At 39.2% G+C, this 22,837-nt stretch overlaps 1 protein-coding gene across 1 annotated transcript in view; it reads right to left on the minus strand.

Moving 5' to 3' along the window:
* bcan (brevican) overlaps positions 1 to 22,837 on the minus strand; it is a 25,419-nt gene continuing 2,582 nt past the window's right edge. The window contains exons 2-14 of the mRNA XM_053629430.1: positions 19,741 to 19,823; positions 18,938 to 19,318; positions 16,916 to 17,090; positions 16,642 to 16,769; positions 16,269 to 16,562; positions 15,263 to 16,111; positions 14,064 to 15,083; positions 13,417 to 13,524; positions 13,123 to 13,281; positions 11,237 to 11,319; positions 5,173 to 5,317; positions 2,157 to 2,339; positions 1 to 1,929 (exon numbers count right to left, since the gene is read on the minus strand). Coding sequence (XP_053485405.1) covers positions 1,877 to 1,929; positions 2,157 to 2,339; positions 5,173 to 5,317; positions 11,237 to 11,319; positions 13,123 to 13,281; positions 13,417 to 13,524; positions 14,064 to 15,083; positions 15,263 to 16,111; positions 16,269 to 16,562; positions 16,642 to 16,769; positions 16,916 to 17,090; positions 18,938 to 19,318; positions 19,741 to 19,823 — 3,661 coding nt within the window. The 3' untranslated portion in view covers positions 1 to 1,876. The remainder of the gene's footprint in view (positions 1,930 to 2,156; positions 2,340 to 5,172; positions 5,318 to 11,236; positions 11,320 to 13,122; positions 13,282 to 13,416; positions 13,525 to 14,063; positions 15,084 to 15,262; positions 16,112 to 16,268; positions 16,563 to 16,641; positions 16,770 to 16,915; positions 17,091 to 18,937; positions 19,319 to 19,740; positions 19,824 to 22,837) is intronic.

Below are 22,837 nucleotides of genomic sequence, written 5' to 3' on the forward strand. Positions count from 1 at the left end.
GTATGGTACCATATACCAGATGGCTTCACTTTTTAAATTTTTTTTTTTAATTAAACCTAAACACGACAAAATGAGCAGATAAATAAAAATGCCTATGGCAATTTTTGTGAAGTTAGTAATTGAAGTCTTTGTTTAATTTCTTCCAGGCTTTATTCCATACTATATTTCCCAATGGAAAAACCAAGCCACAAAATAAATTACCACAAAAGATTTGCGTACAAAATCAGTAAAGTACTAAATGATAGACCTAGTGGCACCGATTAGTGTATTAGTAACACATTCGCTGATCTATGCTTGACAGCTAATTAGATTCAGTAACATACATCCAATAGTCTTAATTTTGTAAGCCTAAAAACTAACTTTACTAGACATTATTTCCCCATATTTAGTGAGCATAGTGGATCTTATACCGAATTAGACAATTTTGTTTTGTCTTATGAATCTGATTTTGAGTAGACTTAAATCAAATATTTCTGAAGAACAATGAGACATTAAAATTATTAAAAACAGAAAGATATGTACACTCAACCAGTATGTAATGTCACCAAAAATGCAGAATACAGAAATAAATTCTTTTAGGTTAGTAAAAACATAGCTAGTTCTTATGACGTTGGGAACAGCTTTCATAAAGTACTGATTATTCCCCAGAGCAAATAAGAGACCTGAAAAAACTGAGCACCAAATTACTTGAAAATGTAAAGCTTGTGTTTCACAGCCAGGCACAAATTAATCCACACACAGGAATTTTCTTTACTAAATTTATTATATCTCACTGTATCTAAGGATGCTTGTTTTCTTAAAGAGTCAATAAAGGGCTTATTGTTCTCTTAAAGCTTGGATACTGAAATGTCAAGGCAGTTTTTGGTGTTGTAAAAATTGAGGCTCTCAATCAAGAGATGTACAAGACCACAGTAAAACTAGCATGTTGTCTGGGAATCTGTATGCTGGATTTGATGATTCTTGGTCAGCGCTTTACCTAACTGAAAGGTGTGATGAAATACTGGAAATTGATTCTTAAACACCAATTGGGTTGATTATAAACATATTCTACATGGCTGAGGAACACAGGTTTTACTGAGTACAAATGTCAGAATGACAGCAGCCAGAGAGTATTATTAACCTTATTTCCACTGCAGGGTTTAAGTGAAGTAAGCCAGGGCCTGCCACTGCTAACCCTCTTTTTCCACATTTATTTAGAGTAAATTATAGAATCTATGAATATTATTTAATCCAATTTGATGCTAAAGGCATGGTTTTGATTACATATCAGGTTCTGTGAATGTGAGGATGTAACAGTCAGAGGCCACTAATAAACAAATGGGTCACTGAAGATGAGCTGGTACCTTTTCAATTTCTCATCGGATTGATTTTAGCAATGGGTTATTTCATTTCTGAGCTCCCATTCACCCTGGCCATGTTGTTCTGCCTACTGGTGGCAGTAATGAGAACTATCAGTGGGATGAAGTGAAGTCATTATGAGACAGTGGCATCAGTTTAATTCGGACCAGCTGAGGTTAAGTCGCATTTGCATTTTGCAATTTTTGCTAGTGCTTTAATATATACCTCTATTGTTTGGAAAATGTGTTCTGTAGTAACTTACTGGTTGGGTGAAAGTTATGCTTTTTGTGTCATAGAATTACAAAATAAGTAATTCAGTGTCATTTCCTTCAGAAAAGAGAAAAATGTATGAAATAAGCTGATGAATGGAGTAGCACAATACAAGTGTGATGTACAACGGTGTTTTTGTTTGAAACACTGACACTGATGAGTAATGCAGGTCTCTTAAAGGAAAGGTAATGGAGCATAGAAAGAGAAAACAAAGAAGCTGGTTGGTTTAAAAGCTCCATCACTGTGGTTTTGCATTTTCTGTGGCTTCCTAGTTCTTTGCAGAAGGCAATGTAACTTGTTTTCTACTTAAATCCACTGGTTCTGTTGAAAAAAAAAAAAAAGTCAGAAGTCATTACTAACACACAATACATAAAGTACACAATACATGTAATTTTGCACAATGATGAACAGATTGAGGTGTAAAGAGAGGAAAGAAAATTTTATTATTGGGCTACTAGAGTCATTAAAAACCATTCCTACTCATCCATACATAATCTTATCAATAGTAGCCAAAAATAGTAGCCATCATTGGTGAAACAGTTTCTTACGTGGTGTACAGGTGATCTGTGGCTCCTCCCACCGTCCATTGTTTTGGCACCTGATGATGGGTTTGTGTCTCTGAAGGAAACCCTCCTCACAGTGGTAACGCACCTGAGCGTTAATCACATATCGAGCTTGTCGCTCACCGAACTGCTTAGCATTCAAGACAAGAGGTGGCTGGCCACATGCAGCTGAGAAAAAGTAAATAAAATAAAATAAAATAAAATAAAATTTATTTAAAAAAAATGACTAAATTACTAAAATTACTATACTATTATTATTTTGATCTTTTGTTAAATCAATTTAGAAAAAATATTCTGCTCTCATTGATATCAAACAATTGCAAACAAAACAAATCTTTAAAGTATATTCCCATTGATATTTTACATTTTTTAGTACACCTGGGTGACTAGGAACAGGAAATTGTTCAACCATGACTTATTGTTCAACCAGGGGCATAGATATGAGGTATCACATGGGCCAAATTCCCTTAGTCATTCATAACAGTGGGTTAGACCAAGGAATATAGCGGTGCGGCAAAAGATTGTTGAGCTTCACAAAATGGGAAGTGTCTATAAGAAAATAGCACAAGCATTGAAAATGCCCATTTCCACCATCAGGGCAATAATGAAGTTCCAGTCAATTGGAAATATTATGAGTCAACCTGGAACTGGATGCGTGTCTATATTGTCTCAACGCACTGTGAAGAGGATGGTTCTAGTGGCCAAAAATTTCCAAGGATCACAGCTGGAGAACTGCAGAAGTTAGTTGCATCTTGGAATCAGAAAGTCTCCAAAACTACGATTCGAAGTCACCTACATCACCACAAGTTATATGGAAGGGTTTCAAGAAAAAAGCCTTTACTCTCATCCAAAAACAACCTTCAGTTTTCCAGACACTACTGGAACTTCAAATGGGATTGGGTTCTATGGTCAGATGAAACCAAAATAGAGCTTTTTGTCAATAAACACCAGAGGTAGTTTTTGCGCACACAGAGAGATAGCCATATGGAAAAGTAGCTCATGCCCACGGTTAAATATGGTGGTGGCTCTTTAATGTTTTTGGACTGTTTTTCTGCCAGAGGACCTGGACATTTTGTTAAAATACATGGCATCATGGACTCTATCAACTATCAACAGATATTAAATGAAAACCTGACTGCCTCTGCCAGAAAGCTTAAAATGGGCTGTGGTTGGATCTTGAAGCAGGACAATGATCCAAAACATACATCAAAATCAATGCAAAAATGGTTTACTGACCACAAAATTAATGTCTAAACCGCTTGCAACAAAAGTGAGTACACCCCTAAGTGAAAATATCCAAATTGGGCCCAAAGTGTCAATATTTTGTGTGGCCACCATTATTTTCCAGCACTGCCTTAACCCTTTTGGGCATGGAGTTCACCAGAGCTTCACAGGTTGCCACTGGAGTCCTCTTCCACTCCTCCATAACGACATCACGGAGCTGGTGTATGTTAGAGACCTTGTGCTCCTCCACCTTCCGTTTGAGGATGCCCCACAGATACTCAATAGGGTTACCTTCACCTTCAGATTCTTTAGCAAGGCAGTGGTCATCTTGGAGGTGTGTTTGGGGTCATTATCATGCTGGAATACTGCCCTGCGGCCCAGTCTCCGAAGGGAGGGAATCATGCTCTGCTTCAGTATGTCACCGTACATGTTGGCATTCATGGTTCCCTCAGTGAACTGTAACTCCCTAGTGCCGGCAGCACTCATGCAGCCCCAGACCATGACACTCCCACCACCATGCTTGACTGTAGGCAAGACACACTTGTCTTTGTACTCCTCACCTGGTTGCCGCCACACACGCTTGACACCATCTGAATCATATAAGTTTATCTTGGTCTCATCAGACCACAGGACATGGTTCCAGTAATCCATGTCCTAAATCTGCTTGTCTTCAGCAAACTGTTTACGGGCTTTCTTGTGCATCATCTTTAGAAGAGGCTTCCCTCTGGGATGACAGCCATGCAGACCAATTTGATGCATGTGTGGCGTATGGTCTGAGCACTGACAGGCTGACCCCCCACCACTTCAACCTCTGCAGCAATGCTGGCAGCACTCATACATCTATTTCCCAAAGACAACCTCTGGATATGGTGCTGAGCATGTGCACTCAACTTCTTTGGTCGACCATGGCGAGGCCTGTTCTGAGTGGAACCTGTCCTGTTAAACCGCCGTATAGTCTTGGCCACCGTGCTGCAGCTCAGTGTCAGGGTCTTGGCAATCTTCTTATAGCCTAGGCCATCTTTATGTAGAGCAACAATTATTTTTTTCAGATCCTCAGAGAGTTCTTTGCCATGAGGTGCCATGTTGAACTTTTAGTGACCAGTATGAGGGAGTGTGAGAGCGATGACACCAAATTTAACACACCTGCTCCCCATTCACACCTGAGACCTTGTAACACTAACAAGTCACATGACACCGGGGAGGGAAAATGGCTAATTGGGCCCAATTTGGACATTTTCACATAGGGGTGTACTCACTTTTGTTGCCAGCGGTTTAGACATTAATGGTTGTGTGTTGAGTTATTTTGAGGGGACAGCAAATTTACACGGTTACAGAAGCTGTACACTCACTACTTTACATTGTAGCAAAGTGTCATTTCTTCAGTGTTGTCACATGAAAAGGTATAATCAAATATTTACAAAAATGTGAGGGGTGTAATCACTTTTGTGAGATACTGTATGTGTGTGTATATATATATATATATATATATATATATATATATATATATATATATATATATATATATAAAATGTATATATATATATACACACATACATACACACACACAAGTGCACAACTTTTTTGTAATTAGGTGAACAAGCAATGTTAGAACAATGTGCTCATAGAATTTGCATTTTAAACTCCTTGTCAGGATCAGTATGCATACTATGCATACTCCCTTATCCCTGAAGAATTGAAACTGAATGTTCATTTATTTGAAGGGACAAACTCCCTTATGTAAAGTGTTATGAGCAGCTTCACTGGTTGGCATACTCACTGGTGCCCTTCTTGCAAGTGTAGGACAGATGGTAGTTACAGGGCACATCACTCCAGCGCCCATCATCATGCCATACCATCACCACGCAGTCCTCTCCTGATAGGAAATAACTATCAGGCTGACCACGATACCAGTTCTCATACAGCTAAGACAGAGAAGAAAGAGAAAATGATTGTGAAAATGACAATATCCACTATTGTGGTAGCACCATAATGATGGGCCAAAGTTAGTCATCTTTCCCCACACATATCCAGTGTTGTAGATTGCAGATTACATTTTTACAAATTTTCTTAGATTAAGACTAGCTAAGATTAAGTAGGAGTGATTTTGAACCTGGGGCGGACGCTGAAATGCATGCATAGGGGGTTCGGGGGCATGCTCCCCTGAAAAATTCTTTTTTTATTAAATAAAGTCATTTTTAATGACCTTTGAGAAAAGAATGTACTATATGTCTCTAGAAGTAAATTATACATCTTGCATGGTAGCACTACTTGTATTGTTCTCTGCTTGATATATCGCTTTACTTGTATCTCGCTTTGATATATCGCTTTGCTTGTATTTTCTCATTTGTAAGTCGCTTTGGATAAAAGCATCTGCTAAATGAATAAATGTAAATGTACTAATTAGTGTGGTTGTAAGAGGGTATTTGCACTTAAAGAAGATTGAGAATACTCAGACTGGGGCGCCGAGATTTAGTCACAAGCTGTTTAAATACTTTTCATTGGTTAAATAGTTGTAAAACACAGGTGGTGACCAATTGATATATATAATACATACATACATACATACATACATATATATATACATACATACATACATACATATATATATATATATATATATATACATACATACATACATACACACACATACATACATACATATATATATACATACATATATATATATATATAAAGAGAGAGATAGAGAGATAGATAGATAGATAGATATAGATAGATGGATAGATACGGGTTCTGATATATGTCACTGAATGAAGCTCGATTTATTCATTAATATTACTCCAAACGGACAGTTGTTCAGCTGCTAATTAATGTAGCTAGCCACAGTACATGTTGATTTGTGGGTGCCATCCTGCGAGGATTGCTGTTTCTGTTGGCGAGTTGGCCTAACCCTAACCGTAACCCTATGAGTACGAGTTGGAGGATATTTTTCTATAGAAAAAACACTCCATTGTCCAGTTTTCTTGCTGGATGACAATGTGACCTACTGTGGCAGTTCTTGATGCAGCAGCACTGTCCTACCATGGTGACGTTTTCCAGAATCAGAACATGAAAACACACATTCAGTCTCCAACACATAGCTCCATCTCACCAACAGTGGGAGCAATCATCATACGATGGAACCCTGTCCCAAACATCCAACACAGTGTGACCTGAACTAGCTAGCTAACTGATAGCTATCCATACAACTTACCAAGCTCGTTCATCCTCCTCTGTCCTGCTCCTCTTAAAATATTGTATGATGCTCATCTCTGTGTGAACATTTTGTCTAATGTTACCATTACATCGTTTATGGACACGTAGCAATGGCACATACACACAATTTGTGTGCTAGCTTGCTTTCAAACTTATGCATATTTGACAGTTTCATATGCTAAATAATTATTTCAACAACAAAACTGTCGATCAAAACCAGCAAACAAACAGCAATTCCATGGGCTGAAATATCTACGATATCCAACCTCAAATACAAAGTGGTAAATCTTCCATCTATACGTTAGTGTGCTCAAGAGTGTATTAATGCTGTGTCGTAACAGCCCTCCCCTCAGGACACAAGGTTTTTCCCCACGGATAGTCACAGAATATTCGAGTCATCTCCAAATGAATCAATTCTGCTTTCATTGTGTAAGAGTAGTCACCTTTCTGAAAATTCCTACCAGGTTTTGGTTGTTACCTTGCAGTGACAGACACTTTGCTCTCTGAAACTGAGAAGAAGGCAAAAGACAAATGCTACTCTTCATTACACCTGTGTTTCCCAACTCAATTTCCAGAGACCCACAGATATTCCACATTTTTTTTCTCTCTCTCTCTCTCAGCTCCCATTATTACCACACTAGTCAAGAGCACTGAATTCCTCATTCAGTTGTGTTTGGAGTTTTTCAAATGGTTGTTACTAACAGTGTTTGTTAACAGTGTTTGTGATCATATTTAACACTTTTGTGTTAAATATGATCACATTTTCATGTTTGTGCACATCATTAAAATATAAATTGTTCGTGACTTATCACTGCCCCAAAAGGTACACTGTAGTTGTAATGCTTTAATGCCAAGCTTTTTCCACACTGGCTTTCTCTTTACCGGAGACAAATAAAAATGAGGTTCTATTGTCATCCCACCTAAAAAAATGGCCACCAGATACGCCAAAACAGGGTTTGTATATACTGGACATATAAGATTACATAAAGTGGAAATAGTGTGGCAGAGTGTAAAACAGAGTGATGTACAAAGGGGTATGCATGCTTCAGCAAGTAATGTGTTTGTGTCTTTTGGAAACTCAAGTATTTCAGTGTCTCTGTATCGCCTCCCTCCTGTTTCTCCGCATAGGAAAACTGTGAAAATTATGTTTCACAGTCAAGGGTTTTTTTTTAAACAATGGTTACGCAACTTTACCCTGAATGTGAAGAGAAACCTGTCATTAGTAGTAGTTTAACCAGTTATCTTGCTTTGATAAGTCAATGAACAGCTCAAAACATACAGACATGTTCTTGTCTAAGGACACTGCCTAAGGTGTGCCGTGCAATTCCGTTTCCCCGCCCCTCTCTCTCTCTCTCTCTCTCTCTCTTTCTGACCCTTTTACCAAGGCAAAAGAGGAACCATTTTGTGGGCAGCCATTTTGTGAACTCTATTGTTAAACATGTAACAATAAAAATAAAACAATTAAAATAAATTACCATCAACCATATACTGCTCTAATATATTTTTATCAATTATATTATTTTTTATATTACTGTACTGCGTGCATGTGCCAAGAAATACTTCACTTTTATACAGTGACTCCACTTACTAGGATACAAGCTGGATGTGCAAGCAGACACAAAACAGCAAGTCTGACTACGGAATCAATGCAACAAATATTTTTTTCCACTCCAAATTAATCCATGTTACAGCACTAAAAGCCATAGTCAAAGCTGAGCAAAAGCAAAGCACATTAAAACTGTCAGATGCCAAAGCTGTAACTGTTAAAATAGAGACAAATTAAAAACAAATACAGTGTGGTCAGGTAAGCCTACTCACTGATTTAATAATTGTCTTTCACTATTAACACCACTAACCAGTGGTGTATAATACCATACTGTTCTAATTACTTCCAGTATTGTCAGCTAAATCCGCTACCATGTTGCCACTTTTGTTTGCCTGTCTGGTAATCACACGCTTAGAAATAAGGTCAAATAAGGGTATAGTGACTTGTATTTCTATCATGCCGACACACACACACACACACACACTTTTCTTTATTCTTTATCTCTGACTTTAGGACCATTTGTTATTTTAATGTTCTTTTTTTCATCCCTTTTGTCTCGGTATGGTCTAAGAACACTGTATGTGTATCTCAAAGCACACCATGGCCAGGCTCAGGCTGCTTAACGTGTTTAAAAATAATAATAATAATAATACATTTTCCTCTCTCCCCCTTCTCTGCCCTGTACATAAGCTGGCCTCTAAACTTAAAAGCTGGTGTAACAGCTATGCTTTTGTTGAGGAAAAACGGATCTTAAGATTCTTCAAGCAGGTAATAAACTTTCTAACAATTTGGTGCTATGAGTGACGTAGGTGGCACATTATTTTATGCCATTATTTTAAGAACTGTCATGGTTATGCCAAAATCCGCACTGAACGACATTACCCATCAACCCCAGCATATCACATGACCCCATCACATGTCCTAATCACGCTCACCTATGCCTGCTCTCACCCTCATTAGCCCCTTTATTTATGTTGTAGCCTTTGAGCACCTCACTATCAAGCTTCTGTTGTTGTCTTTGTACATTTGTGTAATCTTGTGTTCCACAGCCATACCCCTCGTCTGTCAGTTTGCATTTGTTCCAGTGTTTATGTCCCTAGTTAATGTTTCACTGCTTTAGGTTTAAAAAAAATTTTTTTTTTACTAATAAATCTGCACTTGCATCCACTGCCTCTTCAATTACATGACGGAAAACTTGATCTAAAAGATGGATGCAGTAGATTTTTTTGCTGTCCAGGAAGCCCTCCTAGAGAGGAATCTCCTGGTGTGGGAGCAACAAGGGAAGGTAAGTTGTGTCAGAACCACTCAGGAGTTGCTTGACACGCAACCCCTCAAAAAATTTTTTTGAGGAGGGGGCTACTGACCCAACTAAAACCATCTCCCATCCTCCCTGTCCCTCTTCGGACATCACTCTGCCTCCTTGCTCTGCTGAGGTCGTCGCTCTGCTTCCTTGCTCTGCTGAGGACGTCGCTCTGTAGCCTTGCTCCATTGAGGACGCACCCCAGCCCCTTGGCCAGACAGCGGACGCCATTATGGGCATCACTCTGTCTCCCTCCCTCTGGCTTCGTGGATGACGGCGCTCCCCCCACTCAGGCTTCACGGAGGACGGCACTCCCCCACACTCTGGCTTCGCGGAGGACGCTTTTGTTGTGTAAGAGTAGCCACCGCCCTGAAAATCTATACCAGGTTTGGCTTATTACCTTGCAGTGACAGACACTTTGCTCTCGTCAAGCTTGGCTACAGGAAAACAGTTTCAGCAATCTCTAGCTACTCGACTCTGACCCCTGAGCTTATTACAACGAAAGTTAATTTTTTTTATTGAATTATGTTTCTAAACATTGCTTTATGGATTCATTTGGAGACTGTCCAACACAGAAATCCTCGGAGACAGGCAGGCAGTGTGAAGTAAAATTTGAGATTAGGAAAAAGTGGGGGGGGCAAAACCTAGATTTTGAAATGTCCCCCCATGTATAATGGCTCCTACGCCCATGGATTAAGAACACTAATTTAAGAAAACATGTTAAAAACTAAGACAGTGAAGGTATCTATAGAATGAAGAATGTCTGAGTCTGTGGGAGAATCTGTGGGAGAATAATATGTGACATCCTTTTTAATTTGTGTTCCTGGCCCAAAGCAAACAATTCTCCATGAGTTGCTATCTAGCCCAGATTTTCAGGAAACCATTTTACCAGCATGCTGCCAACACATTTTTGAAAGCTTTTTGTGAGTGTTCTGAAGTCAATGTCAAAGGCTTCATTGAATGCTTTTGTATGCGATTCATAGCCTTAATCTGTGTTGAACTGTTTTGCAAGTTTATATTTTTCCTGCATTTGACCTTTCGATGTGACCTTGGCTATAGGCTTATATGTTAATTGTTGACTATATGACAAACAGTGAGCAACCACTGATATTGTACATGCTTGAAGACTTGAAAGTAGTGCTTAGGATGCCATACAAGTTTACTAAACACTTTAGGTGAAAAGGGTGTTCCTTACATACAGACTGAACAGCCCTGCAAAGACTGTTGCCACAACAGAGCACCAGAGGTACCAGAGGTAAAGGACAATATCCAGTAAAGTCAGTTTACTCTCCTACAACTGAGCTAAAAGTGCACACAAGGTTATTTATTTATTTATTTATTTATTTATTTATTTATTTATTTATATGCATATTTTTTATGTGATGAAGTCAAGAGCTATATAATTTCTGCTAGGGTACACTGAAGCTTTATTTAATTATTCTCTCTTTATTTATTACTATTCTCTTTGCACTGATGTATACAGTATATCTGTGTATTATAAAAACACTGTCTGTTTTTCCTGTTTTGGAAACAGTACAATATAACGAGAAAGAAGATGGAAGAAACAAAAGTCTAAATATATAAACTGCTACAAAACCGGATGTGGGTTTTAATCCAATTTTGTAATCTCTAACACTTTCAGAGAAGAAAACAGACTATAGAAACAGCAGTTAAGAAGCACCTTTCCCAGAACATCACACTGCAATTAGCAGAGAAGTCTGTAAGCTGCACCAGTGGGTTACCATTACAATTCCATAACAGTTTGAGCCATACAAAGCTTACCAGCGGGTTTCCATCAGACCAGCGGAAGTCACCCTCAATGGTCCTGTCATTGAGACCAGTCCACTGGTACTCCTTGTACTTATCTGTGGAAGAAAGCCTGGATGTGAGTCACATAGCAAATGCCTGATTATCATCATGCTTTTCAGGCCTAAAGACAATACTGCCTCTAACTCTGGCTTCAAAGGACCTTTTAGGAATCATCAAGCGCCAGTGGTTTCTTGCAGACAGAATGGATGGTTTGGGGTATTTGTGCATTACTGGATACTTCCAACAATTTGTGTGACTGCTGTCTGGACCAATTCCACCATCCACCATCTTATATACATTCAGTTCCATAAGCTTAATATAAAATATAGCAAAAGCAAATTGATGTTTTATGTCACTAATACAGTGCTGTGAAAAAGTATTTGATTTCTTCAGATTTTTGTGTACATCTTATAACAAATTGTTTCAGAAATTAAAACAAAATCTGAGATAACACAAAGGTAATCTGAGTAAACACAAAATACAGTTTTTAAATGATAATGTTATTTACTGAAGCAAAAAAGTTATCCAATACCAACTGGGCCTGTGTGAAAATGTATTTGCCCCCATGGTTACTAATTCCCCAAATCTATGGAACTGCATTCATAATGGGGTTCAGCTGGATTAGACACAACCAGGCCTGAGTACTGCAAACCCTGTTCAATCAAATCAACACTTAAATAGAACTTTTTCAACAGCATGAAGTTGGTTAAAAGGTCTTAACCAGTAAGATGCTATGCCAAAGTTGAAAGAAATTCCAGAAATGATGAGAAAGAAGGTGATTTAAATACATCAGTCTGGGAAGGGTTACAAAGCTATTTCAAAGGCTCTGGGACTCCAAAGAACCACAGTGAGAGCCATTATCTCCAAATACTCAGCACAGTAGTGAACCTTCCCAGAAGAGGCCGACCTTCCAGATTTCCTCCAAGAGCACAGCATCTACTCATCCAGCAAATCATAAAAGAGCCAAGGACAACATCAAAGGAGCTTCAGGCCTCTACTGCATCAATAAAGATTCATGACTCCACTATCAGAAAGACATGGGGCAAAAATGGCATCCATGGAAGAGTGGTGAGGTGAAAACCACTGCTAACCCAGAAGAACACTAATGCTCGTCCACATTTTGCCAAAACAGACCTTGATGATCCTCAAACCTGTTGGGAGAATGTTCTGTGGACTGATGAGTCGAAAGTGGAACTGTTTGAAAGACCCGTTACATCTGGCGTAAACCAAACACAGAATTCCACAAAAAGATCATTATACCTACGGTCAAGCATGCTGGTGGAAGTGTGATGGTGAGGGGATGCTTTGCTGCTTCAGGGCCTGGGCAACTTGCAGTAATTGAGGGAAACGAATTCTGCTCTCTAACAGAAAATCCTAAATGAGAATCCGATTTTCAGTCCTTAAGTTGAAACTCAAACACAACTGGATTATGCAGCAAGACAATGATCCAAAGCATAGGAGTAAGTCCTAGTCCTAGAAGTAAGGGAAAGACTGATGTCCAGTTATCAGAAAAGTTTGATTGTTATTCTGCTTTTGAGAGTTATTGCTGCTAAAGCTGGCACAACCAGAATGTAGGTTTAATGGGGCAATTAGTTTTTCCACATTGGTGATAGGTGTTGGACAACTTTTTTTTGCTTCAATAAAAAAACTAATAAATAAATAAAAACTGTAGTGTGTGTTTACTCAGGTTTCCTTTATTTTATGTTGTATTTCGTTTGAAGATCTAAAACTATTTAGTATGAGATATACACAAAAACAGAAGCAAATACTTTTCACAGCACTGTATCTAATAATAGGAACAACCATATGAATTGTCCATAAGGTACAGTAAGCATTTCTTTAAGTCAGTTTAGACCTACGGTTGATGAAATATTGCTCTTCAGGTGACATAACAGAGACCAGGTGACCGCCACACATCCGACAGTGCTGCTCTGCCACCTCCCAGCTCTGACGTTTTGAGAAGTGCTTATAACAGTTGCCCTGGAACTTTTCCCAGCCTGGCTCACACTGCTCCAGATCTAAGAAGGGCAATTAAATCAGCATTCACAGTGAGGATCTTATCAATATTCTACATCTCAGGATGTGGTCTGAATTTCAGAAATTTTTGCAGTACAAGTCTAACCATTTAAAAAAATTGATCATACATAACTCACCAGTTTGGCAGAATTCTCCCCCATAGGTTGGCAGACACAGGCATCTGACACTAGTACCGATGTCTATGCAGGTGCCTCCATTAGCACATGGATTCTCCAAACAGTCATCTAAAAATACACAGTTCCAATTTTTAAACTGAATAGTTATGCTCAGTATGACAGCAAAATTAATGTTAGTATTGAACCAGTTTGGTTTAAAATGTGTATAAAGTGTGCAGTTAAAGACAGGCTAAAAGTAGAGCTAAGTGTTGGTTTGTCCACTAGGTGGAACCATTATATAGTTGGTGAAAATGTGAACAAAACTGTTAGGATTTGTGACAAAAGTGATGTATGTTTTGAAAAAAGAAAATTTCTCAATCCCGACAGATGTTAATACTCCATGTTATGTGTTTTTTGGTCTTCCTTTCCACAAGGAGTTACAGAGGTTACTATAATTAACCCAAGAAACAATTTCAGGAAGAGGAAAATTTTAATGTAATTTTTATTAAGCATCTAGATGAAGCTTTCAGTGATTTAGATAGCAAATATTTTGTGTAACCTAGAAGATGGATGGATGGATGGATAGTATATGTTGTGAAAGTAAACTAAAATCACTAAGCAACATATTAAATTATAGAAGGAAAAATCATTGATTCTAATTCTAATACCTGATCTGCCTGTTCTGTCCAGCACTCTCTCTGTTAGTCTGGGAGGTGGTGTTGTATGGTGTGTTGGGGTTGTCAGTTCTTCCTCTTCCTTGCTGTTTGGAGATTCTGTGGTGGGAGTCAGGTCCTGATCTTCACGTTCCTGGTCATTGGTTACCATGGAGGAGGTCAGACTCTGGGTCTCTTCAGGGTTCTCAGTGGTGGAAGCTGCAGTAGGGTCTGACTTGGCTGAGAAGTCAGGATCATCTGTGATTACTGGGGTGTCACTGCTGAACTCCACATCTGCCCGGAACTCCTGTGGTGGGGTGGGAGGGGTCATAGTGTCCCAAATTGGTGTTAGGGTCATGTCTGGGATCAGTGTAACTGCCACAGCAAAATGAGTGGTGCTGGGAACATTTTCAGTATCATTAACCTCTGTTATGTTCAGGAGGTATGTGGAGTTGAAGGGTATGATGGGAGTGGCATTGAGATAGGAGAGATCTGAGACTAAAGATCCCAGTCCAGAAGAGTTGTCTGTTCCTGATGAGTTATCTTCATGGCCAGTGTTGTCTTTGCTTGACATTGTCTTGGTCTCAGTCAGTGGCGTTGCTGGCATGGGATGGAGGACAGGTGCATTTTCCACCCTCTCCTGCTCAAACTGCTTCACCTCCTCCTTTATGATGCTGATGCCAGATGGAGTACTGATCTCTGGAACAGTAATGTCCAACTCCTGAGGGGAACTAGCCTCCACAACCAATGCATTTGGGGAAATTGATGTGCCCAACAGGTGAGGCGCCGGTGCGGTCAGAAGAGTCAACAGTAGCACATTCTCATCATCACCAGAACCATCAATGGGTTCTGTTTGTTTCTCTGAAAAATGTACAGGTATCGCAGTCACACCTGACTCATGATCACCGTCATTATCAGCTGAACCGAGAGACACTACTAGGGATTCAGCTGAAGTATGTCCTGTTTCTTGCTCCACTTGAGCTACAGTACTGGAAGTGTCTGTTGCAACAGTCTGCTCATGACTTTGCTCAAAACCTGTGAAGTAGCATTAAAAACAGTTGCAATCATTGAGTCATTTAAAGGAATTATTGTGACATTGTTAACATGAAAGAAAGAATACAAAAAGGTTAGTTTTACTCACAATTGCCAAGTCACTGATATTTTGCTCAAATGGAAAAAGAATGAAATGCATTATTTTTTTAATTTCCACTTACTCATTGTTGGTTGACTTATATCTTCCAGCAAAGAACTCTCTGTGGTGACTTCAGATGATGAACGTTCATACGAATCATCTTGTCTCACTGTGACATTGGGGCCAATCTTCTCAGTGAATGCTGTAGTCAATTCATTTCCTGAGCCCTCAGTAATTTCTGAAGAAGTGGTCTGAGTTCTGAAATCCAGACTGACATCTGATTCCAATGCCACAGTGAAGTTACCTGCTTGTTCTTCTATTACAGTGGAATGCTCATCCACATGGCTTTCACCTTGATCGTCAAGGATGGTCTCAGGCATGGATTCAGATACTCCATTCTCCGTAAACTCATATAATGGCTCCATGTTGTCAGTTGTTATGTTTGGTTTACTCTCTGTAAATATGCTGTATTCCACTTGCTCACCCAGCTCCAGGTTGATGTCTGGCATTAACTGATCGTGTGTCTTCACTTCTGAATTGACTGTACTATTCTCTTTATCTTGGTCTTCTGCTGACTTTGGTTGAGTCCAGCTGGGTTCCAGGTGTATCTTTGGCACTGCCTCAGAATCAATGGGCTTGATGAGCACTGCTTGCCAGGAGCTCTGAGTCGGCTCAGGTTTCTGTCCATATATTTCTGGAGTGGTGATGATAATTCTGCTAGCAATGGTTGTATGAACTTTATCAAATGGGGATGGTGTAGGGTCATGCTCCTCTGTCTTAAGTGTGTGCTTACTGGAGAATGAGAAAATCTCAACAGCCCCTTGAGCCTCACTTTCTGTCTTCTGAGTCACATGACCTGGACTGAACTCTTCCTCTGTGTCAGCTAAGGTCACAATGTCTTGGCCAATGTCTGTCTGAGAACTAAGGACCGCTGTGAAAATATAAACAAAAAGAACACTGAAATTCAGATACTATATAATAGAAAACCCAGCAATGAGCAGTATTTGCAATTACTCCTAAAAATGTTAAAATTAATAATTAATAATAACAAACTCCTAACAATATTAAAATGAAGGCATATTTGTTACCTCTGAAGCAGTAGGCATCATAGCGAGTGTGAGGCTCAGGAAAGCCTGTCTGATTGCTGTAGCGATAGACTGTCTTAACGCCAGGTTCAGACCCCCCACACCGCTCTCGTGGGTTTACAATAGGATAGCGTACACTACCATCAGCTAGCCAACCTGGGCTACAGTGATCAAGACCATCATTCCATGCAGCGTATAGCTGACTTGTACTGGCTAATTGTGCACCCTGTTGTTTACAATATGCTTTAGCCTCAGCCAGTGTGAATCGCTGTGAGGTAGATCCGTAGAACACTTTGCCTGAAGTAAAAAACAATGGCCTCAAAATAGAAACTAGGCAAAAAAATTTTTTTTTAAATAACTAAATAGCATTATTTACCATGTATGTTTTCTATGTAGCAATAAACATCATAAAGCTCATCAGCCTCCATCATGCCATAGTTCCGGACCCCTGGCAGGCCATCCATATCTCCAAAACATCCCTCACGAGGCGTATGGATAGGGTATCTGAGTATACACATACAAAAATGCTTCGAGATATTAATATTTTCCACAGAAAAAGAAATGCATTCATGATTAATCATGCTTCTTTCATCACCATGCTAAACAGCAACACTGTTAGGACAAAATTTGTTGTATGGTAATTCATTGACCTGACAGATCCATCTGCTAACCAGCCAGCATCACACTGCTCATAACCACTGTTGTATGCTGCCAGAAGCTGCTCTGGAGTGGCAATCTGAGCTCCAATGTCTTCACATGCATTCTTGGCCTCACCAAAAGAGAATGCGTAGCGATTGGAGGCATGTCGATAGTGAAACACAACGCCTAAGGATATTCAGATATCAAAAGTTGAAAGCAGAGACCCAGCTAATGTGTTCTGAAAATTAATAGTATCAGTTATAACACTAGTTTTAGGCCAAGGATGTGCAGTTTACTAAGTCTGATGAAGTACAGAAGAAGTACAACCCTAATTCTGAAAAAGTTGGGACAGTATGGAAAATGCTAATAAAAACAAAGAGCAGTGATTTGTAAATGTGTGTTGACTTGTATTTAATCAAATAACATATAAAGACAAGGTATTTGATGTTTTACATAATCAACTGTTTATTTTTAAATTGATGCATGCAACACGTTCCAAAAAAGTTGGGACATGGGCAATTTAGGCCTAATAGTGATGTGACAAGTTGAAATAAGAAGGTGATGTGAAACAGGTGAGGCAATCTTCTAATCATAGTATAAGGAGCCTTCAAAAAAGGCCTAGTCCTTCAAGAGCAGGGGTGGGCAATCTTATCCGAAAAGGGCCGGTGTGGGTGCAGGTTTTCATTCCAACCAAGCAGAAGCCACACCTGAATCTATTGAAAGCCAAGATCAGCTGATTAAACAGGTGGAATCAGGTGTCCCTCTGGCTTGGTTGGAATGAAAACCTGCACCTACAACGGCCCTTTCCGGAAAAGATTGCCCACCTCTGTTCAAGAGCAAGGATGGGTCGAGGCTCGCCAATCTGCCAACAGATGCATCAGCGAATAATCCAACACTTTGAGAAGAACATTCCCCAAAGACAAATCTGTAGGATTTGGGGCATTTCACCTTCTACAGTGCACAATATAATTAAAAGATTCAAAGAATCAGGTCAAATCTCTATGCATAAAGGCTAAGGCCAAAAACCAATTCTGAATGCGTGTGATCACCGATCCCTCAGACGTCACTGTCTTAAAAACTGTCATGAATCTGTAATGGATATCCTGACATGGGCTTGGGAATACTTTGGTAAACCTTTGTCATGTCAACACCATTCGCCGCTGTATCCACAGATGCAAGTTAAGGCTTTACTATGCAAAGCAAAAGCCGGATATCAACATTTCATATAGTTTTTGGACAAAACAGCCATGGTGTTCTCCAGGCCAAAGAGGAAAAGGACCAATCCAAGCTGCGTCAGCGTCAGGTCCAAAAGCCAGCGTCTGTCATGGTATGGGGGTGTGTCAGTGTCCGTGGTATGGGTAACTTGCACATCTGTGAGGGCACCATTAATGCAGAAAGATATTTACACATTTTGGAGAAACATATGCTGCCATCCAGAGCAGGACAACGCCAAACCACATTCTGCCTGGATTACAAGCGCATAGTTGTGTAAGCAGAGAGTGCGGGTGCTAGCATGGCCTGCCTGCAGTCCTAACCTGACTCTGATTGAGAATGTGTGGCACATTATGAAGCGCAAAATAAGTCAACGAAGGCCACGTACAGTTGCGCAGCTGAAGAAATGCATAATGTATGAATGGGGGAAAATTCCACTTGCTAAACTTAACTAACTGGTGTCTTCAGTGCCCAGAAGGTGATGTTACACAGTGGTAAACTGTTTTTTGTAGTGTGTTGCAGTCATCAGATTTAAAATGAGTGTATATTTTCAAAAATAAATTAAATTCATAAAGTAAAACATCAAATAATGTGTTAATAATGTGTTTTCAGTATAGTACAGGGTTAATTGAATTTTCAAATGACTCTTTTTAAAAAAAACAAACAAACAAACATTTATTTATTTATTTATTGCATTTTCCCATACTGTCCCAACTTTTGTGGAATTGGGGTTATACAAAAGCTTTCTACTTGGGCCAACAAGAGTATGAAGAACACTTTTTTTTAGGTGTTTAAGGTGTAAATCACCTTAGGATAATTACCTTTCACTTTGATTTGAGCCAGAACATGAGCATCCTCCAGTCCCTGCTGGACCTCACAGCGGTAGAATCCTGTATCATTGTGCCTCAGACTGTCCAGCTGGAGAGTGAGATCAGTTGGAGAGGAGTCATAGTTCAGCAGAGAGGCCCGACCTTTATAAGGCTCACTGATTTTCACCCTCTCCCCTCGTGCTACCAGGATCTCAGTCTCTCGTCCAGAGGAGAGCATGCTCCACTTTACCCGCGGCATGGTGTTCCCAGCAAAGCGGCCCAAGAAGGACAGGGGCGGCAGTGATACATGGCACTGCAGGATTAAGGATCCTCCCAAAACGGCTGACACTGGAGGGCTGTCAGGGATCATCACTTGCAAGAGCCTGGTTTCATCTGAGGAAATGATATGATGTAACGTGATATATGATAACACAGAAAATGACTAATAAGTCCATTCTTGTCATCACTTTCTCAAAACACCCATTTGATGTAAACAGGTAACAAAAAAAAACTATACACATCCAAGATGAAAATCATAAGTATTGAGAAAACAATTATTTGGTGGACACATCAAAGCTGGAGAAAATCTAGCCAAGTGACTGTAAAAGTATCAGTCGAGCAAATAGGCAGCTGATAAATGACAGTATTCAGCTCTGACCTTGAACTTCTTACTTTGGCACCTACTGTGAGAAGCCTCAACATATATTACAGCCTCTGGAGAGGCAAAGCAGTAAAACAGTAAAATAATGAACCCCCATGCATTATGTATTGAGCCTCATTAATCATAGCCTAGTCAGTATGTGGAGTTGACACACCTGTTCCTGGTGCAGGGACAGCAGAGGACAGCAGGACAAAGGGACAGATGGCACACAGCAGCAGAGACAGGAACATCATTGATCTGAGAAAGGAAGAGAGAAGAGCAAAAATAGAGTAAACCATTTTCATAGCAAAAGTAATACCTGCTTATTGTGGATGAAAACAGAAACAAATTTTGCTAAACATATAAAAAATGTAAAGAATAATTAGGTCACTTAAAGAAAACAGAACTTCAAAATAAGATCCACTTTTTCAGACTAAGACAAAGGATGCAAACATTGATTAGTTAAGTTGTCATTTATCAATCTGGATTCTGTTCTAGTTTGCAATAACGTTTTCATTTAAGAAACTGAAGCATGCTTTCACATGCATGTGTCCAGAGTGAGAGAGCAAGAGAGAACAGAGAGCTAAACTAAGTGTGTGTTCTTTGTCCCTTTACTGTTGCCAGATTGGAGTAATTCCTAATCTTCATCTCCTTTAGTGCATCTTACACAAATCAAGACAAACTTGTATAATGTAATCATTGTATTGTATGAAATGGAATATTGAACTGTACATAAGTATGTCTAAAAAAAAGAAAAACCCAGGGAAACAAACACTTGGATCAAGACATTCATTATAGCAACCTTCTCATAAGGTGTGGTCTTTACAGAAGCAGATTCTGCAAAGTTATCATTTATGTTGGCTCATTTAATGTGTATAGCTTTACTTTGAAAGCTTTGGTCTCAGGTAATTTTCACATTCACATAAAACTGTTGATCCAGCAGTCGGGGATTACTGGATAATGGACCTGGCAACCTTGTGTGCATTCCAGTTGGCATGGACGAGGACTCAGTGGGCTTTTGGCGCTCTTGGGTGTGATCAGAATTCTGATGATGAAACTAGTTATCTGTCCTTAACCTGTTATTTGGCTCAGATGTCTATTCTCTCTCTCTCTTTTTAAAAAAAAATCTATTTCTAATACATCAGTTTATCTTGCATCCTTAATATACACATCTAATTTAGTAGGAGGGACAATTTAAATCCGACATGGGCAGTTGCTACAGAAGACTGGATTAAATAAAGAAAGAAAGGACCATCTGCTAGACAGAGTACACTTGCATTTGTAAAAAGCAAATGAACTGCATGTTTATGCTGTAAAGGGAAGTGCTTGAAAACCAGGTCAGACATAACTCTGGTGGACATGCAATTTTGTTCACTGCTTTTAAAATTAGTTTTAAATGTATGTAAGATAAACCTGCATAAACAAGGGATTTCAAATATGTTAATTAGCATATTCAAATCACTGAGGTTTTGTTATTACTTTCTATAGATAAATACCAAGGTAGATAATGGGTCATAATTTTAGAACATGCATTGCAACATTTACAGTATGTAAATTCTCAGATTATTACAGTTGTCTACATTTCTATGTATACGAAGAAGATACACTTACAAAAACAGTTCCATCCATTTAGGCTTTACTTAAATTGAAGATGAATATACTGTACAGCATAATTACAACAGTGTATAATAATTATAGTAGCATGTAGTGTAATTATAGAAGTCTAATCTCTACTCTTCTGTCTTTTTTTCTGTCTCTTGCAGTCTTGAAGTCTTGTAAACCTTTTTTTTTTTTTTTTTTTTTTTTTTAAATAGAACTAAAATGTCAAATCTGGTTTTATGAAATCACCTAAGCACCCAACATCAAAGACAAAAATTCTTCAATATGATTCTGCTTCCTTTTTTAAACTATAAATCCTTATTGTTAAACTAATAACTTCTGCTTTTAAGAAGTTTAAGTTTAAAAAGCCAGATACAGGGATCTGTATGAAACTCAAACACAGCCCCAAATAACCCACTCTCTGTGCATGAAAACCTCAGGACATCATACTGCTCTTTACAAACGATGTGGACAAACCAGGTCATAAGAGTGGGGGTAGACAGCAGGGAGAGAGTGGGCGTCTGAGAGCACTGGAAACTGGCATTAACAAAGTAAAAAAGAGAGAAAGTGCTCCTCTAAGCAGAAAAATAACTGGGTGTGTTATAGTCGTCCTCACCAGAGTGAATCTTGGACTTAATGCCCAGCTTGGGCTTGGGGGGAAAATTAAAGAGGAAGATATAATTTTCAGTAGCAGTTACCAGAAAGCCTCAGAGAAAATGAAGGAAAACCAAATGCTGGGAGAGACACACCTAAAGTTACAATCAAGCTGCCAATGCTCTCCCCATTTATTTCAATTTCAGAAAATGTGTCACTTCCCCCATCTTTCTTTCTCAGTCTGTCTAGCATTTACAAGATTGTCTGGATCTAAATTGTTAATGAGAGCATTGGGGCAGTCAGCTTTGATCTGCAATTCTGTTCCTTGAAAGTCATTCCTGCCCAATGCTCTCAATGCATGGCCTACAGCCATGACCACATTTCCATAAGCCAAGGGAAAAGGAGCCAGACTGCTTGTTCAGAGGGCAAGCGAAGGAAAGCACAGTCCAAAAACCTCAGGAGCATTTAGACAGAATACTGAATGACTTTGGGAAACTGCAAGTCAATGATAGAGGCCAGGCTTTCCTAAAGGGTCATATCAGGATGAAGAGGAGGAGAAAGATGAGCAAAGAAATAAATAGGAGGGAAGAGAAGTGTTGCAGTGTCATTACATCAGATAATACGTGTATCCCCTACACCAGGCCAACGAGACAGTTCTCACTGGCCTTATATGCAAAGTTGAATATTATGGCTAGTTCTCTCAATGGAGTGCTATAAAATGCGGCACATGAGTTCTCCACATGCCATTAACACTGTGGAATGAAGCTTTGTCTACTGCTTTGCTAGCATTCTCAATCTCAATCCGTCCATTCCTCACAATACCGTCTACCCTTTCTAACCTCACAGCGCACAGTCTTACTGAAAATTACTGTTTCAGTAATATAGTCCTTTCTTTTTCTTTCCTCTGAAAGAGCAAGAGAATTAGGATATAGTGCTTTACTGAGGTAGACGTGTCTTTTTTCTTGCATTCTAACATATAGACCCAGATTATATATGCTTTTCTTGATTAGAACTGTCTAAGATTTATGTGACATTCTTCAGCAAATAAAACGGACTGCATTTATTATCCACAAGGCATG

This window comes from Ictalurus furcatus, chromosome 1 (assembly GCF_023375685.1).
Source record: "Ictalurus furcatus strain D&B chromosome 1, Billie_1.0, whole genome shotgun sequence".
Taxonomy (NCBI): Eukaryota; Metazoa; Chordata; class Actinopteri; order Siluriformes; family Ictaluridae; genus Ictalurus; species Ictalurus furcatus.